A 15,313-nucleotide genomic window follows, 5' to 3' on the forward strand; every position below is an offset into this window, starting at 1 on the left:
TTAGTGGTAACCATAATTTTCAGCCAGTACTAGTGAATTAGGTTGAACTTTGCCTTTTCATTAGGAGCTTTGATAACATGAACTATAACCTACTTCAAAATAATCTATTTTGGAAAAAAGATCCCAAAGTGTGTATTCAGTCTATAGTTTGACATCTATATATTTAGTTACACAAAAACAACTTAAATAAGCAACTCAGGGGAATAAATCTAAAAACTATGGGAAAGAATGAATCAAAAATCCAAAAATTGTTTCATTAAGAATATTTTCATTGTTTTCTTATATTTTTTTATCATCATGCTTTCATGTTCTTCTTCACAGGAGCCACATCAAATTACCCTCCCCTGACTACGGGAACCCTCAAGTCTACAACTTGGTTATTCCATCATCTTTCCTGATGCAAGAAAGAAATATTTAAGCCTATGAATGCTCCAATTAAAAGACATAGGGTAGCAGAATGGATTAAAAAANCAAACAAAAGAAATATTTAAGCCTATCACTGCTTACTGAGAATATGCTTAATTATATAATTAGAATATTTCCAATAACTCTGAGAATAAATTTTGATAGGAAATAAATATTTTAGTCCAGTATACCAAGATGGGGGCACCCTAGTGAGAGTCTTCTACCAGGAAAAAGTAGCCTAAGGATACTGGATACATAAAACTGACATAAAATTCAGCTTTAGGAAGTCAGTGAACGCTGCAGAAATGAAGATAGGGTGGCACCCAAAATAAGATGCCTACTTTACAATTATGCGTAGGACCTAGCAGCACCAAAGGGCCAACTCACCAATAAAAATGTTCTCCCAACTGCTTTGAGATGCTTGTAAGTGCCCTAACAGATCCTGAACAGGATATCATGATACTGACTCCTGCTTTATCAAGGAGAATTTTGCATCCACTATCCACTCCCAAAGCCAGCCTCTGCATTCCTGACATTCACCTAGGGCTTGTCAAAATCATTTTATAATTTCATTACAACAATTAGCCAGCCAATGGCAATTTCTTCATATTTTTTCCCTTTAAAATCCCTCCCTATCCACCTCCTTTCTTTCCTGCCATCACAGAAATGGGTCTTAAATAGGTTCTCCTCCTTAAAGGAACTCTTCAATTTTGCTGCTAAGTTTGAGCATTGAATCTTCTCCCTATGCCACTGAGACAAGCCCTGCCCTGGTGGCTTCCAGAACTACAATAGGCTCTCTCCATAAGAGACACAGATGAGATTCTTTTTTCTTACACACTCTTATTTCCTTGCCTATCCTTTCACTATTCTTTCAGTAGTTTAAAAGTAATATGTCTACCTCTAATATCCAATTGATGTCTTCCCACAGGATCTTTTTCTATCTTAAGTGTGTTGCTTGATGCAACCAGCTAACCCAGCACTCTCTCCTCAGAAAGTCCCAGGATCAGCCTCTTCCAAGAATTGTTCAAAAGTAAGAGATAACATCCCCCCAGATCCACTCCAGCTGAATATTTTACATTTTCTCTTCAGCCAACTCACAGTACAATTATATAATCTTTTTTGTCTTATGAATTAATTATCTATATTTACTCTGATGATTTATGATCTTGAGATTTGGGTTTTTTAAGTATCATTTTTTCTTTGAGAGTTTTGTTTGCTTCAAACAGGAAGGCCTTTGTGGACAGCTTAGGATAAAGAATATGTAAACATTTTCTTTTTTTCATATGAGAAGAAGAAAAACTTACCTGCCCATGCTTTTGCGGAGGAGCAATCCCATGAGACATTTCCAGATGTGATGGGGCCTGGAGGTCGGTCCCTCGTGTTTTGGGACGCACCACATCAGAGGCCAGAGTGGAGGAAATTGCTAAAGACTTGGGCCGAGAAGCTGTGGTGCCCATCCCTCCAGGGGGGCCTTGTTCACCTTTTCCGCTGGTAGCTTCATCTTCCCCTTCCGAGTCCACAACAAAGACATATTCAGCTTTAAAAAGGTCACTTTGCTGCATTCCTTGAAGTTCCTTTGCTTTGAATCCCCTTCCTTGTGAAATATTTTCACTGGTCTCTGAAGGATAAATCAACGTTCCTTGGTATCTCTCCCGTTGGCTCCCAGCATTCAAGGTCAAGTACTCATTGGAATCAGGCTGTAATTAATGTAGAGACATAAAAGCATTGACATTGGTTTGACACTGGCTTCTTTTTTTGCATGTACTCTTAAAGTTTAACCTACTTATGATTTCCAAAGATAAGAATTTTTAAAAATATATTTAAAAACCAGGTTGACTTAGGAGAGATTGGATTAAAGTTAATGGTTTGCTTTTTTTCAAAAAAAATTTAATGTTTGTTTTTATTTTTTAAAGAGAGAAAGAGAGAGAGAGGGAGCACAAGCTGGGGAGGGGCAGAGAGGTAGACACCAAATCTGAAGGAGGCTCCAAGCTGTCAGCACAGATCCCGATGCTGGGCTCAAACCACAAACCATGAGATCATGACCTGAGCTGAAGTCAGATGCTTTATCAACCAAGCCACCCAGGTACCCCTGAAGTTAATGATTTACTTTTACTAGGCCACTTCTCTGTCCTAGTCCACGTCCAAAGAACTTCAGGCTCAGAATAAATATCAGGTAAGCCTGCTTTAAAATAAATCATGACATAATTTCTTAAAAGGAGACAGTGACAGCAATGTTTCCCATGAAGACATTCATGAAACAAACAGGGGTTGGTCAAGGGTTTAGTTAATGGTCAGGGAAAACCTGTATAAGCCAGGAGAGAAAGGAAGCCCAATTTAAAGTTTCTAAAATAGTACAAATCTTTCCGAAAGTCTGAGAGGAAAAAAAATGGAACAAATGTGTAGGTATTCAAACAAAACAATCTAAACTAATTGGGAGGAACTTAAGAATAAGACACTAGAAAAAAAAGTATTTTTGGTATGAAGTATTTTTCACTGCTATTTTATTTTGTAATTCTAATCTTCTTCCACCCATTTTTTTATGAGTACATACAGGGATTACAAGACCAGAGTAAGATAACTTTATCAAGCTATCAAACATCTTTTTCTAAAATGATAGCTGCAGTATACACTATGATTGTATTTAAAAGACCCAATGTTTATTTTCTTGGCTTTGATAACCATGCTGTGGTTACTATGCTTTTCTTTGCAACATTTCTAAATGTTCTAGGTCTAAAATTACTGAAGAATTAAAAAAAAATTTAAAAAGACACTAAATAAACTAAAATAAACTAAATTTTAACTGTGGTGGTAAATTTAACATGTGCTATTATATGCATACATGTCATATGTATTAAAAAAGAAGTCAAACTACTGATTATATATAACTATAAAGGTGATTTTATATACCCCCTGTACATTTTTCAGCTGATGATGATTTAATCAAGATAAACATAAATTGCTTCTGATTAGGATTTCTCTGACAATGGTCATTTTGCATGTTAAACTATAATACCACACAATAACAAAAACCCAAATTAGAAAGAAGTTTAAATTAAAAATAAAAGGATTCAGGAGCACCTGGGTGGCTTATTCAGTTAAGCATCTGACTCTTTTTTTTTTTTTTTTTTTTTTTTTTTTTTTTTTTTTTTTTTTTTTTTGGNCTTGATGTGGACTCTGGTCATGATCTCACGGTCCGTGGGACTGAGCCCCAAGTTGGGCTCCATGCTGACAGCGTGAAGCCTGCTTGAGATTCTCTCTCCCTCTCTCTCTGCTCCTCCCCTGCTTGCTTGCTCTCTCTTTATCACAATAAATAAACTTTTTAAGAAAGTAAAAGAATAAAAGGATTCAGAGACAGATTGCTGATTATTATTAAAAGTAACAATAATGAAAAAGATGGCAAAAATTGAACTAGTCTTTGAAAACATTATTAATGAGCTAAAATAACTCCCTTCCTCCATAGTTCATCATTCTCTATTCCTTTAGTCTGATGTAGTTTTTTACAGCTTTATCAGTATCTGATATTTCATTGTATGCTTTTCACTTTGTTTACTGTATGCCTTTCCAATAATAAGTTTTAGGAGTTGACTTTATTAATTCAGAATCCACAGCACCAAGCACATAATGCATTCAGTAAACAGTGGTTGAATATATGAATGATCAGGGGTTATTTACCCTGTCCTATTATAATACTGAACTATTTAAAACATAGGAGGAACAATCTTAAATATTTTAAAGATATAGTTGTATGCATATCAGTGCAATCAGCAAATAAATATCAATGTCCCAGGAAGCTCTAGAAGTTTGTATCCAAGATTAATTCATATGTCCACAGTCTCATGTGCTCATAGCACCTATAACAAAGGATCCCAGATATAGATGAAGATATAGATATAGATATCCCATCTCTCTTTCTTTCTCTCTCTCTCTCTCTCATACTGTTAGAGTGTGTAGGATATCCCTGAAATAATTTGGCCCCAATAGTCTTTGAAATAAGGCAGTAGCACTGAAAAATCTCAGGATAACAGATATATTATACCCTTCTAGATAAGATGTTTTCATATGGACAAGATGAATGAGACTACTTTGCCCCTTTTTAGTGGCTCAAGAATACCACAAAATCCCCTAATCACAGTTTATTCATAATAAAACAGTATTAAAATACATTTTTTTAAGTAGGCTCCCCACCCATTATGGAGCCCAATGCAGGACTTGAAATTAAGACCCTGAGATCAAGACCTGAGGTGAGGTCAAGAGTTGGACACTTAACCGTCGGAGCCACCCAGGCACCCCTAAAATATATTATAAAGAGAAAGGGTATTTTTAGCCAAACTGTCATCATGCTAACACAAGTCATTTTCAGGGCTTTCGTTTGTTTTAATTTTATTTCCAATTTTTGTCTCATTTTTGATAAACATAATCAGCATATAAATACAATTTCATAACCTCTTTTGTTGCTTAGTATTATAAAGTTAACACTTTCCATGCAATTACATAATCACTATAACTTTGTGAAAGTAAAGTATTATATTTTTAATTTTTTTCTGATTGTTAACTATTAGACTATTTTTCCCTAATTGTTTTCCTAAATAAAACTTTTCTCCTTTTGTACTATTTCCTTAGAATACATTTTTTTATGTTTCTTTATTTATTTACTTTTTAAGAGAGAGAGAACAAGCCGGGGATGGGTAGACAGAGAAAGGGAGAGAGAGAATCTCAAGCAGGCTCTGCACTGTCAGCACAGAGCCCAAGGCAGGGCTGAAGCTCATGAACCATGAGATCATGACCTGAGCTAAAACCAAGAGCCAGACACTCAACCAACTAAGCCACCCAGGCAAGCCAAGAATACATTTGTAAGAGTTAGTTATTGAAATGTTATGACAATTTTATAACTGTGCATAAGGGTTTTCCACCAAATTCATAAAGCTAGCTGCAAAGCATGAGCATGCCAATACCTTCACAACTCCCCTAGCACTGGATATGACACTTTTTAAATTTTGCTAAATTGTTACATGTAAAAGAATAATGCCTCACAGTTTTATTTTGTATTTTCTATCAAGATAAATTCAAACTTCTCAAGAAATTTAGTTTTTATTATTTGGGAGAAGGGAAAGTGCCAGGAAGCAGAATGTGTCATGTGACTAGCAAAGAATAGGATGTCAACTCAAGAGTTGAGAATAGTGCATTAGAGAGAAGTGGGGGCATGATAACATTTGGGTTTCTATTACACAGCTATATTTTTAGTCAACCTTAGATTTCACAGACATCTCTTTTTATGCAAAGGAAATAAACATTCACACAAATTTCCAAGTCATTATTATAGACAATTTAATGTTTACTATAAAGTTGCTTAATATAAAAAAAAGAATAAAAGTAATCCTACCCTATTTACAGTTTCTGGATTCTTATCACTTGGTTCCTCAGGAATTCTAACAAGGAATTTAGAGGTGTCAGCCAACTTAGAGTGGGTTGGTAGTCTTCTGACAGTGGGGACAAACGTGAAGATCAGAGGTTTGGCTTCAGAATCACCAGAAGAGACCTATGAGACATGTAATAAATTAGACCTTCAGTCCTGTCAAGGGTTTTTCTTGACTTTTTTGGCTAAATGCCATAATATTTATCTCAGTTATTTTGATAAATTGCCCATTATCCTGTGGCCATGTGTATGGTTGCCAAAGAAAACAGCTATAAAAATAGTCACAGTGGATAAGATTCCATTTTTTAATTATTCCATTTATTAGAGAAAGCAATACAATCCCAGAAAGATCCTGTTGTAGGGAATGGCAGTAGATTGGCTAGTTGGTCTCTTAGAATATTATAGGGCACTTCTACTTCAGTAGGGTCATCACAAACACAGAATCTAGTCTGTTTCAAAATTGACTTTTATCCATTTAACCCTGGATTAGCAGGTTCGGTTTGACTCATAATCATCAACCATGCAAGAAACTTCTAACACCCATCATTAATGAGAATACTAAAAAATGGATTTAAAATTTAAAGAATGCTTTTTTGGTGATTAGAACACCAAAGTATATCCCTGAGGATATACCTTCTCTTTCATTCATGCTTTATTCATTCAAGAATGATTGTTTTTTTTAATTTTTTTTTATTTTTATTTTTATTTATTTCTAGGAGAGAGAGAGAGAGAGAGAGACAGCGTGAGCAGGGGAGGGTCAGAGAGAGAGGGAGTCACAGACTGAAACAGGCTCCAGGCTCCGAGCTGGCAGTCAGCACAGAGCCCGACGCGGGGCTCGAACCCACTAACCGCGAGATCATGACCTAAGCGAAAGTCGGACGCTCAACCGACTAAGCCACCTAGGCGCCCCAGGAATGATTGTTTATTTTTAACTTGATTTAAATTTTAGTTAACAGATGGTAGTATATTGGTTTTAGAAGTAGATTTCAGTGATTCATCATTTATAGACCACACCCAGTGGTCATGACAAGTGCCCTCCTTAGTACCCATCACCCGTCTACCCCATCTCCCTACCACCTCCCTTCCATCAACCCTCAGATGTTTCTTAATATCCACATGTGAGTGAAATTATATGGTATATATCTTTCTCTGATTGACTTATTTTGCTTAGCATAATACATTCTAGCTCCATCCATGTCATTGCAAATGGTAAGATTTCATTCTTTTAGATGGCTGAGTTAATACTCCATTGTGTGTGTGTGTGTCATATTTTCTTTATCCATTCACCAGCAAATGGACATTTAGACTCTCTCCATAATTTAGCTATTGTTGATAGTGCTGCTATAACATTGGGGTGCATGCATCCCTTCAGATCTATATTTTCGTATCCTTTGGGTAAATATCTAATAGTGCAATTGCTGGATTGTAGGGTAGTTTTATTTTTAGTTTTTTTGAGGAAGCTCTATACTGTTATCCAGAGTGGCTGCAACAGAATGATTGTGTTTACTATCCATTGTGTGGCAGGCACTCAAGGAGCTAGGGATGCCATAATGAATAGGAAATAGTCAGTAGACCACACACAAGAAGGAAAAAAATGGATGCACAGAATACTAAGGGAAAAATGATGAGCAGTACCTGCCTACCCAATCTAGGAAACTCTGTAAGAGGTAACACCTGAAATGTAAGTCCCAGGGGAGAGGAAGATAAGGATATACCAGGCTAAGAAAACCAGATGAGTGAAAGCATGGAAGGGCAGCAGCAGTGAGGTACAGATCAAACTTGGATTCTGTCTGATTGACAACAGAGAACAATTACAGCACCGTAGATTGAGAGATGAAGTAGTCACATTAGAAGTTTAGATATATAACTCTGGGTTTTTGTTTAATGTTTTATTTATTTGAGGAAGTGCAAGCAGGAGAAGGACAGAGATTCTGAAGTGGGCTCTGTGCTGACAACAGGGAGTCCAAATGGGGATGTGAACCCAGCAACTGCAAGATCATGACCTGAGCTGAAGTCAGAAGCTCAACCGACTGAGCCACCCAGGTGCCCCTGGTAACTCTGGTTTTAAAATACATGTGGCTACTGACAAGCACAGAAGGCCAAGAGCAATGAATCGAGGACTAAATGAAAGGGAAAAAGAGAAGACTCTGCTGTAAATTTCTCTCCCTAGAAATCTGGATGAGGAGTAAGGAGGAAAGTTGAGAGGAGTTAGTGAGAGAAGAGAGTCAAAGAGGTGCCTCTCTTGGCATAGAATAGGATAGACCTGAACATAGACTTGGGAAAAGAACCAGGAGAGAAGGAAAGCAAAACAAGGTCCTGGAGTAATCAGGCAATATAAGTTAAGGGAACAGGAGAAGGAACACGGCCTCCTTTGTGTCCACAGAAAATGAACAAAGATACAAAAGCTCATGAATGTGGTGGAGTGAGGGAAGCAGAAAAGGTGGCATGATCAACATTGATGCTAAAAATCAACCCCATCTAGTCAGAGTAACACTGCCCCTCTGCCACCTCTATGCCTCTGTCACAAGAAATATGATACGCCCTGGCAGGATGCTCACTTTCCTCTCCCACTTTGTGTGCCTTGGACCCCTTAGGCTTCATCAGGGCATTCCCTTTAACCCAAGCCATGCCAGCCCCTCTGAGAAACCCAGGTCTGGAGTCATCCTGCAATCCCTGTGTGCTATTTCCATCTTGTTCTTTTTTCCATCTGTGCCCCATCCTAATTCATAAAGCATTTCTACCATACACATTCTGGAATTCAGTCAGCCATCATACAATCCTCCATGTTCTTAAGATCTTCTCTACCCTCACTCTAATCAAACCACTGCTTCCTCTGAAGGGCTCTGTTCCTAACTTGCTTAATGGTAGCTGTTTTCCCTCACACTGGACCTGGAAGTACAACAGTGTCCTCCTCACTCCCCTATGCTACTTCCAGACCATTCTTCTTTCCTCCTACGTAGACACTTCCAGATTTGAATCTCACGTCAGCAGTCTATACCACTCATGACATTTCATCTTCACTTTCATTTGCCCACACCCAAATTACGCTCTTCTTTCTGTGAAGATTTAGTTCCTGGCTCAATTCCACTCCTTTTACACTATGCTTTGCATAATACCCAATTTTCCTCATATTGTGTTGACCTGGCCTGTGCTCATTCTTGCCCCTTCTTGACCCTCAAATCCCTAGACTTAATCAATAGCCATCACCCCTCTGTAATGTCACATTTTCCATTCTCTGACCACAACTTCTTTTCTTTCCACACCTCCTGCTCATACTCCAACTCCAACACTTCTCAGACCCCACCAGAAGGAAAATCTACGATCCCTCCAAGATTATGTTTTCCCATATGTTTTTTTTTTTTAATTTTAACCTGTTTCAGTAAAGACTTTTACCACAGTTCGCCCCATGTATACTCCTCAAGTACCCTGCCCTCTCTCACATCATCCCTTCCATTTGGGCAAATCACAGTCCTCACTAAATCTAACCTGCTATCTACTCTACTCCTGTACCACAAAGGTATGTGATTGGAGGAAATCAAGCAACTGTGCTTACTGGTTTCACTTCAAATGTATGACTCTGAGGCTCAAGCAGGCCCTTTGGTGCTTCTCTATAAACATTATAGTTCTATAGTCCATTCACTCTCCCACTTGCCTAGAAAACTTACATCCTCCCCTCTTTCTTCACACCCTCAGTATCTTCTTCCATGGTCTTACTCTGAGCTGATGACTTTGTTTCTAATTTCACTGAGATAACTAGAGCAATCAGACAAGAATTTCCAGGATCTCTGGCACCACATCTACTCACTCACCCACATCTTTGCTCTTTCATATGGCCTTCAGTCCTGTCACTATGCTCCTACTAAAATCAACTCTCACTTGAATATTTTGCCTTCTTTTTTTTTTTTAATGTTTTATTTATTTCTAGGAGAGAGAGAGAGAGACAGAGTGAGCAGGGGAGGGTCAGAGAGAGAGGGAGTTACAGACTCTGAAACAGGCTCCAGGCTCTGAGCTGGCTGTCAGCACAGAGCCTGACACGGGGCTCGAACCCACGAACCGCGAGATCATGACCTAAGCGAAAGTCAGACGCTCAACCGACTAAGCCACCCAGGTGCCCCAAATATTTTGCCTTCTACTTATTTTCAGTTTTTCAACAAGGTCTTATTAAATGCCTGCTAAATGCTAAGGCATCACTCTAGGTGCTGAGGATGTAATGGTAAGCAAAAATCTTTACACTAACAGAATTTACATTCTAGTGGAGGAAGAAGTAAACAAAATAAGTATGTAAAATATATGGTACTTTCAATAGGCATAAGCTATGAAGACTTGCTATAAAGCTATTGCAATAACCCATGGGAGAGGAAATGGTTGGTTAAACTTGGGTTGCAGCAGTAATCACAATAAGAAATTGTTAAGATTCTGACTATATTTTAGTTTATTTTTTATTGTTTAATGTCTTATTTATTTTTGAGAGAGGGTGAGTAGAGCAGGCACAGAGAGAGAGGGACAGAAGATTTGAAGTGGGCTGCATGCTATCAGCAGCAAGTCCATGAAGGGCTCAAACTCAGGAACTGTCAGATCATGACCTAAGCCGAAGTTGGACATTCAATCGACTGAGCAACCCAGGCACCCCGATTCTGGCTAGATTTCAAAGAAAAACTTAGAATTTGCTTTAAAATTGGATGTGGGATATAAAAGATAAATAAGAATCAAAGTCAGTGCAAAATTTTTGACCTGAATAACTGCAAGAAATGAGATTTTTATCCACTGAAATGGGAAAAACAACAGGTGAAGCTAGTCTGAGAATAAAGATCAAATGTAATATGCCAAATACAGATCCAAGTGGAATTGTGGGTATGGGAGTCAAGCTTAGAGGAAAGTCTGTGCTAAAGATAAAACTATTAGGGTTGTTAACTTGTACATGGTATTTGAAACCACAAGACCAAAGACGATCACCAAGGTAGTAAGCATAAAGAGGAAAAAAAGAGGTCCAAGGTTGAACCCTCCAGAGTGGGAACACTCAGTGATCCAGTCCAGAAAAGACTGGAACATCACTGACAGCAATAGGAGAGGTACTTGACTATAAACAGAAGGATTGAGAGACTATGTCAAGGGCCTGTAGGAGTGAAGCAATTTGCTTGGACATTTGATATCCTCTCCAGGGATGTTTCAAACTACCTCCCACAGGAACAGAGAAAGTCTATGGTAGCACTCACAGAGCTGGTGTTTAGAGTTAGTTTTCACAGAAGGATATTGTGAGTGTGAGGAAACTGAGGGCTCTTGTGAGAGTAGATCAAATGACCACCACAGACGGGCGTTTGGACAGGAATAGAAGAGGGACTCTCAGATTTAGGGAACCAGTGGTCTCTGATGCTCGGAGACCAGGTTTGATAGCATGGTGAGTGTTGGGGATAATGGCTTGGGGTTAGAGTATGGTATATGAGAGTTTAAGATGTAAAGATACGGTAATTCTAGATGATTATGTGGTCTAAGACTTTGGCCTTGAGACTGAGTATCTGAGAACTAAAAATAGAAAAGGCGCTGAGATTGTGAAGCTCAAAGAACTGTGAGACAAGAAGGTTAACAAGACCATTCCGGTGAAAATGAAAGCCACCATGGCTGACAGCAAGACTGGACTGGAGAGAGAGTCAGATAGCATGGTGGCACTCAATCAGCCTGGGGTCAGGAGGTACCTGGAACAGGCTGTCTGATATCCTCGATTATTAATAGGTATTTTCTTTATGAGTATGTAATCAAAGAAAGAGAAGTGGATATCCTTACTTCCTGACTTCACCCAAGTTACAGGTCTAACAAACTAACTGTAGGCCAGTTTATTATAGGGTAAAGCTTTCTGGTAACTAAAAATACTAAAACAGCTATGCCTTCTAGAAACAATGCATATTCCTTAGGGAATATAAAACACACAGACAAACCTTTCTGAACCAACTCTCATTTTTTAACCTTCTTTTATGCCTTTAAAGATAGTCGTCATTATTCCCTCACTGCAGTCATGCCAAAATTGCCAAGTTGCAACTAATTATCAGAAAATAATAAATCAATGCTCTCCTTTGTAAGGAACATTAGATCCCTTGTGAGATTTGGGAAGCCTATTAATCTTATCAGCAATAACAATATGACACATTTACTAGATAGACTATTTTCTAGGAAGTCTTCTTTACATGACTAATCCCATCAATATCATGATAGAGAGCGGTTTTAGCAACAAAATCACTAGAGGTAGTTCATATAATTCATCGCAGAATTTCATATGGGTAGAAAATACAGTGCATTAGGAGTCAAAAAAAGAGGTGAAACTGTGATCTTATTTCCAGGTTCTATAGGCCCATCATCTCCCCGCATGATGACTGTAAGTCTGTCTTATGTTCTATCCCTGTGAAACTGAAATACCAATGTATGAAAGGCTTCAGTATTAAATGCCCCATGAGTATGAAATACATACAACCATTACTAACAGTAAGTGGCTTTGCCTCTAAAACACGCGCAATGAAGAAAATTCACTTCTACAGCCTTATACAATTTGTACAATGCAATGCCACTTAAATCTCCAAAACACAAACAGATCTCCACTACTGATACCCCATAAATTATGGGCTTTTTAAAGGGTAATAGCTATAATTTTAGTGAATAAAATGGAAGCAAAGTATGAGTGAACACTAATGTTTCAGTCCATAAGGTGTGCTTTTAATACAATGTCCTCAAAAGAATTTCTAAGCATAACTACATGTTGACAATGAAAGCAACAGCAAAGTAAAATTATTTCTTTCTACTTTATTGTCATATTTTCCTACAGACACATCCATATCTTACATAAAATGTCTTTCCTGGTATAGGAGAACAACTTTTTAAAATTTTATTTTAGTTGAACCAATACACGATGCCATTCAATAACATCAAAAGGAAAATCTAATAGGACTAAAGACATATTCTTCTTCCTAGGTTACCGTTGGAGAAAAAGAGCAGGGATAAATTCCTGTCTGCATACATATCTTCAGAAGCACAACCACAAAAAGGGCAATGGTTTGGTATCTACTTTTAAGCTGGGAGCACAGGGTTAGCATGGGGCTCTTTTCATCACTCTCACCTAGCATCCTCTTATCTAACCAAGGATGTACAGATTTTTTTTTTTTGGTACAGAATTTAAGTTGGAAAAGGATGTGAAATTATGCTATGTAACATTTAGATGTAGAGCCACGTGGTAGTTGATAGACTGCTGAATCCCCTGTTTAGAAAAGAAGGAAAAAAAATTTTCTGTTTTCTGCATAAGGTGGCGAAGTTCCAGGGGAGCCCAGAAATGAATCGCTATGGTGATGAAAAATCATTTTCCACACAAAGCAGAAACAGATGCACATTAATACCGCTGCACTTGTTAAATGCCAGTTAACACTTTCAGTTTCCAATGCCATTTAAAAACGCATCTTAGTTCTTGTTCTTGGGAAACTACTTCAATAATAGAATTAGACCCGAAAGGATTAAACTCTCGCTCTAAATGTGGTTTCAAGCACTCGAAACCTCGGAGATTGTCCCCTCATCGCCGGACAGGCGAATAGTAACTTAGGACATCGTGTTTTCCCACGCCATGCAGGTTAAGTGCTCCGTTGCTCAGTTTCAGGCTGCAATGCCTTCCTGCCTACAATTCCCCTAAAAGTTCTCTTCCTTCCCATGTCAACACCCACACTCACAGATGTCCACCAGCCTCCCGTTAAGCAGAGGCATTGCAGGGTGTCAGCTTCAACACTGTGCTGAGGGCAGCAGTCCTGAGCATTTCTTTGGTTGGCCAGTGAGCAGTTCGCTTTTATCTGCTCGCCCCTTCCACGAACTGGAGATAACATTTCATTGTGACACACAGTCAAATTTATCCATACCCAGGCAGCGCTCCCTCAAGCCCTCTTGCAGCAAACACCAAAGTGCACAGCCTTTAAAAGTTCCTGAAAACATTAAGGAAAGACTTCCTTTTACCTGGGGTGTGGTCTGAATGCTCCCTGCTAAGACGCACGAGTTCATTTGGAAGTAATTGTTCCCGCAGTCCCTCGGAAGCCCCTGTTCTGGAAGCATCGATTCATCACACAAGGGAGTGAGCAAACCGATGACTGAGGTGTGGGAAGGGAGCCTCTCACTAAAACAACACACACTCACACAGGGGGAAAAAAAGAGAAGAATTCTAAAAAGAGGTAAAGTGGAATCCTCCCTGAATTGAAGAATTCTGTCAGCTCCCAAGAGTAGATTTATGTTTAGACAATTTCAGCTCTCAAGAGTAGATTTATGTTTAGACAATTTTTAGATTTGGCACTTCATGAGAGGTCATAGTGACTGCTGAAACGGAGCCAGTATAAATTAAAAAAAAAAAAAATGCCACCTATATGTGTTTGCCCTCTTTTCTTGCCACGCATGTATTCCAATTACATATTCGGTGAAAAGAAGAAAAGAAGCCAGATTGTGCCGCGACGAGAAGCTGATTGAAGGGCCCGAGCATCTGCCAATCTCAGCGACCAGGTGGTCACACTCACTGAGAACACTTAGAGGCACAAATCCATGCAAACCTAGTGTCTAAATAAAGAACGACACAACACACGGTGATCATTTCAAAAAATCAATAATGTGATCGGTCTTTAGGATATAAATGCAAGCAGCAGGAATGTCTGGAGTGACTGAAGTTTTGTTATTAATCAAATTAGCTCCAGAATAAAGCTTGGAATCAAATATTTGTTGAAACAAAATTCCATTCCAAGGTTCCTGGAAGACAGTGAGTGTCCTGACTGGAGACGAACTTCACACATGAAATTCAGCTTTCAGTAGTTCTTTTTTATGTGTTGATTTTTCTCCAAATCTGTACTATCTATATTTGTGCTTTGCCAATGAAAGGTGGTGTGGCCCCAGTGCTGGTTATAGACCAAAGGCTGTGGAAAGTAATGAAGATTTTATTTTTGAGACCGGGATTATGCCTCTTAATTTTCAACCCTATCAAAAGTCGAAAGGGCACACGGTCTCATGGTTTGAGCCATGCATTAGGCTCTGCGCTGAGAGCTCGGAGCCTGCTTTGGATCCTCTGTCTCCCTCTTTCTCTGCCCCTCCGCCATTTGATTGTGGGCTCTCTCTCTCAAAAATAAATAAACATTTAAAAAAAGTTCTACAAAAAACAAAGCAAACAAAAAAGCCTGAGTTTTTGGAAACACTGCAAGTAAGATAATTGCCAAAAGTGATTCTACCAGCACACTGCCAAAAATTCTTCCAAATAGCACAGCATTTTTTGACCTAGAAAGTTAGCTAAATTTCTGAATAGAAGTGTTACTATGTCACTAAACAAATTCATGTATTCCTCTATACTATGTATATTTATGGGTACTCAAAAGAAAATATAATGCTTGCCTGCCCTCACAGAGCTTACAGTCCAATTAAGAATATAGAACAGATATACAAATGACAGAAATACAAAGCAAAAAAAAAAAAAAAAAAAAAAAAAAAAAAAAAAAGGAAAAAGGA

General features: G+C 38.4%; 1 protein-coding gene across 1 annotated transcript in view; it reads right to left on the reverse strand.

Annotated features, from left to right (window-relative positions):
* Positions 1-15,313, reverse strand: part of MLIP (muscular LMNA interacting protein) — a 249,078-nt gene that overhangs the window by 136,254 nt on the left and 97,511 nt on the right. Inside the window, exons 2-3 of the mRNA XM_077752881.1 lie at positions 5,786-5,941; positions 1,710-2,102 (exon numbers count right to left, since the gene is read on the reverse strand). Of these exons, the coding sequence (XP_077609007.1) occupies positions 1,710-2,102; positions 5,786-5,941 (549 nt within the window). The remainder of the gene's footprint in view (positions 1-1,709; positions 2,103-5,785; positions 5,942-15,313) is intronic.

The sequence above is a fragment of the Crocuta crocuta genome, unplaced genomic scaffold, assembly GCF_008692635.1.
Source record: "Crocuta crocuta isolate KB4526 unplaced genomic scaffold, BGI_CrCroc_1.0 scaffold525, whole genome shotgun sequence".
Classification (NCBI taxonomy): Eukaryota; Metazoa; Chordata; class Mammalia; order Carnivora; family Hyaenidae; genus Crocuta; species Crocuta crocuta.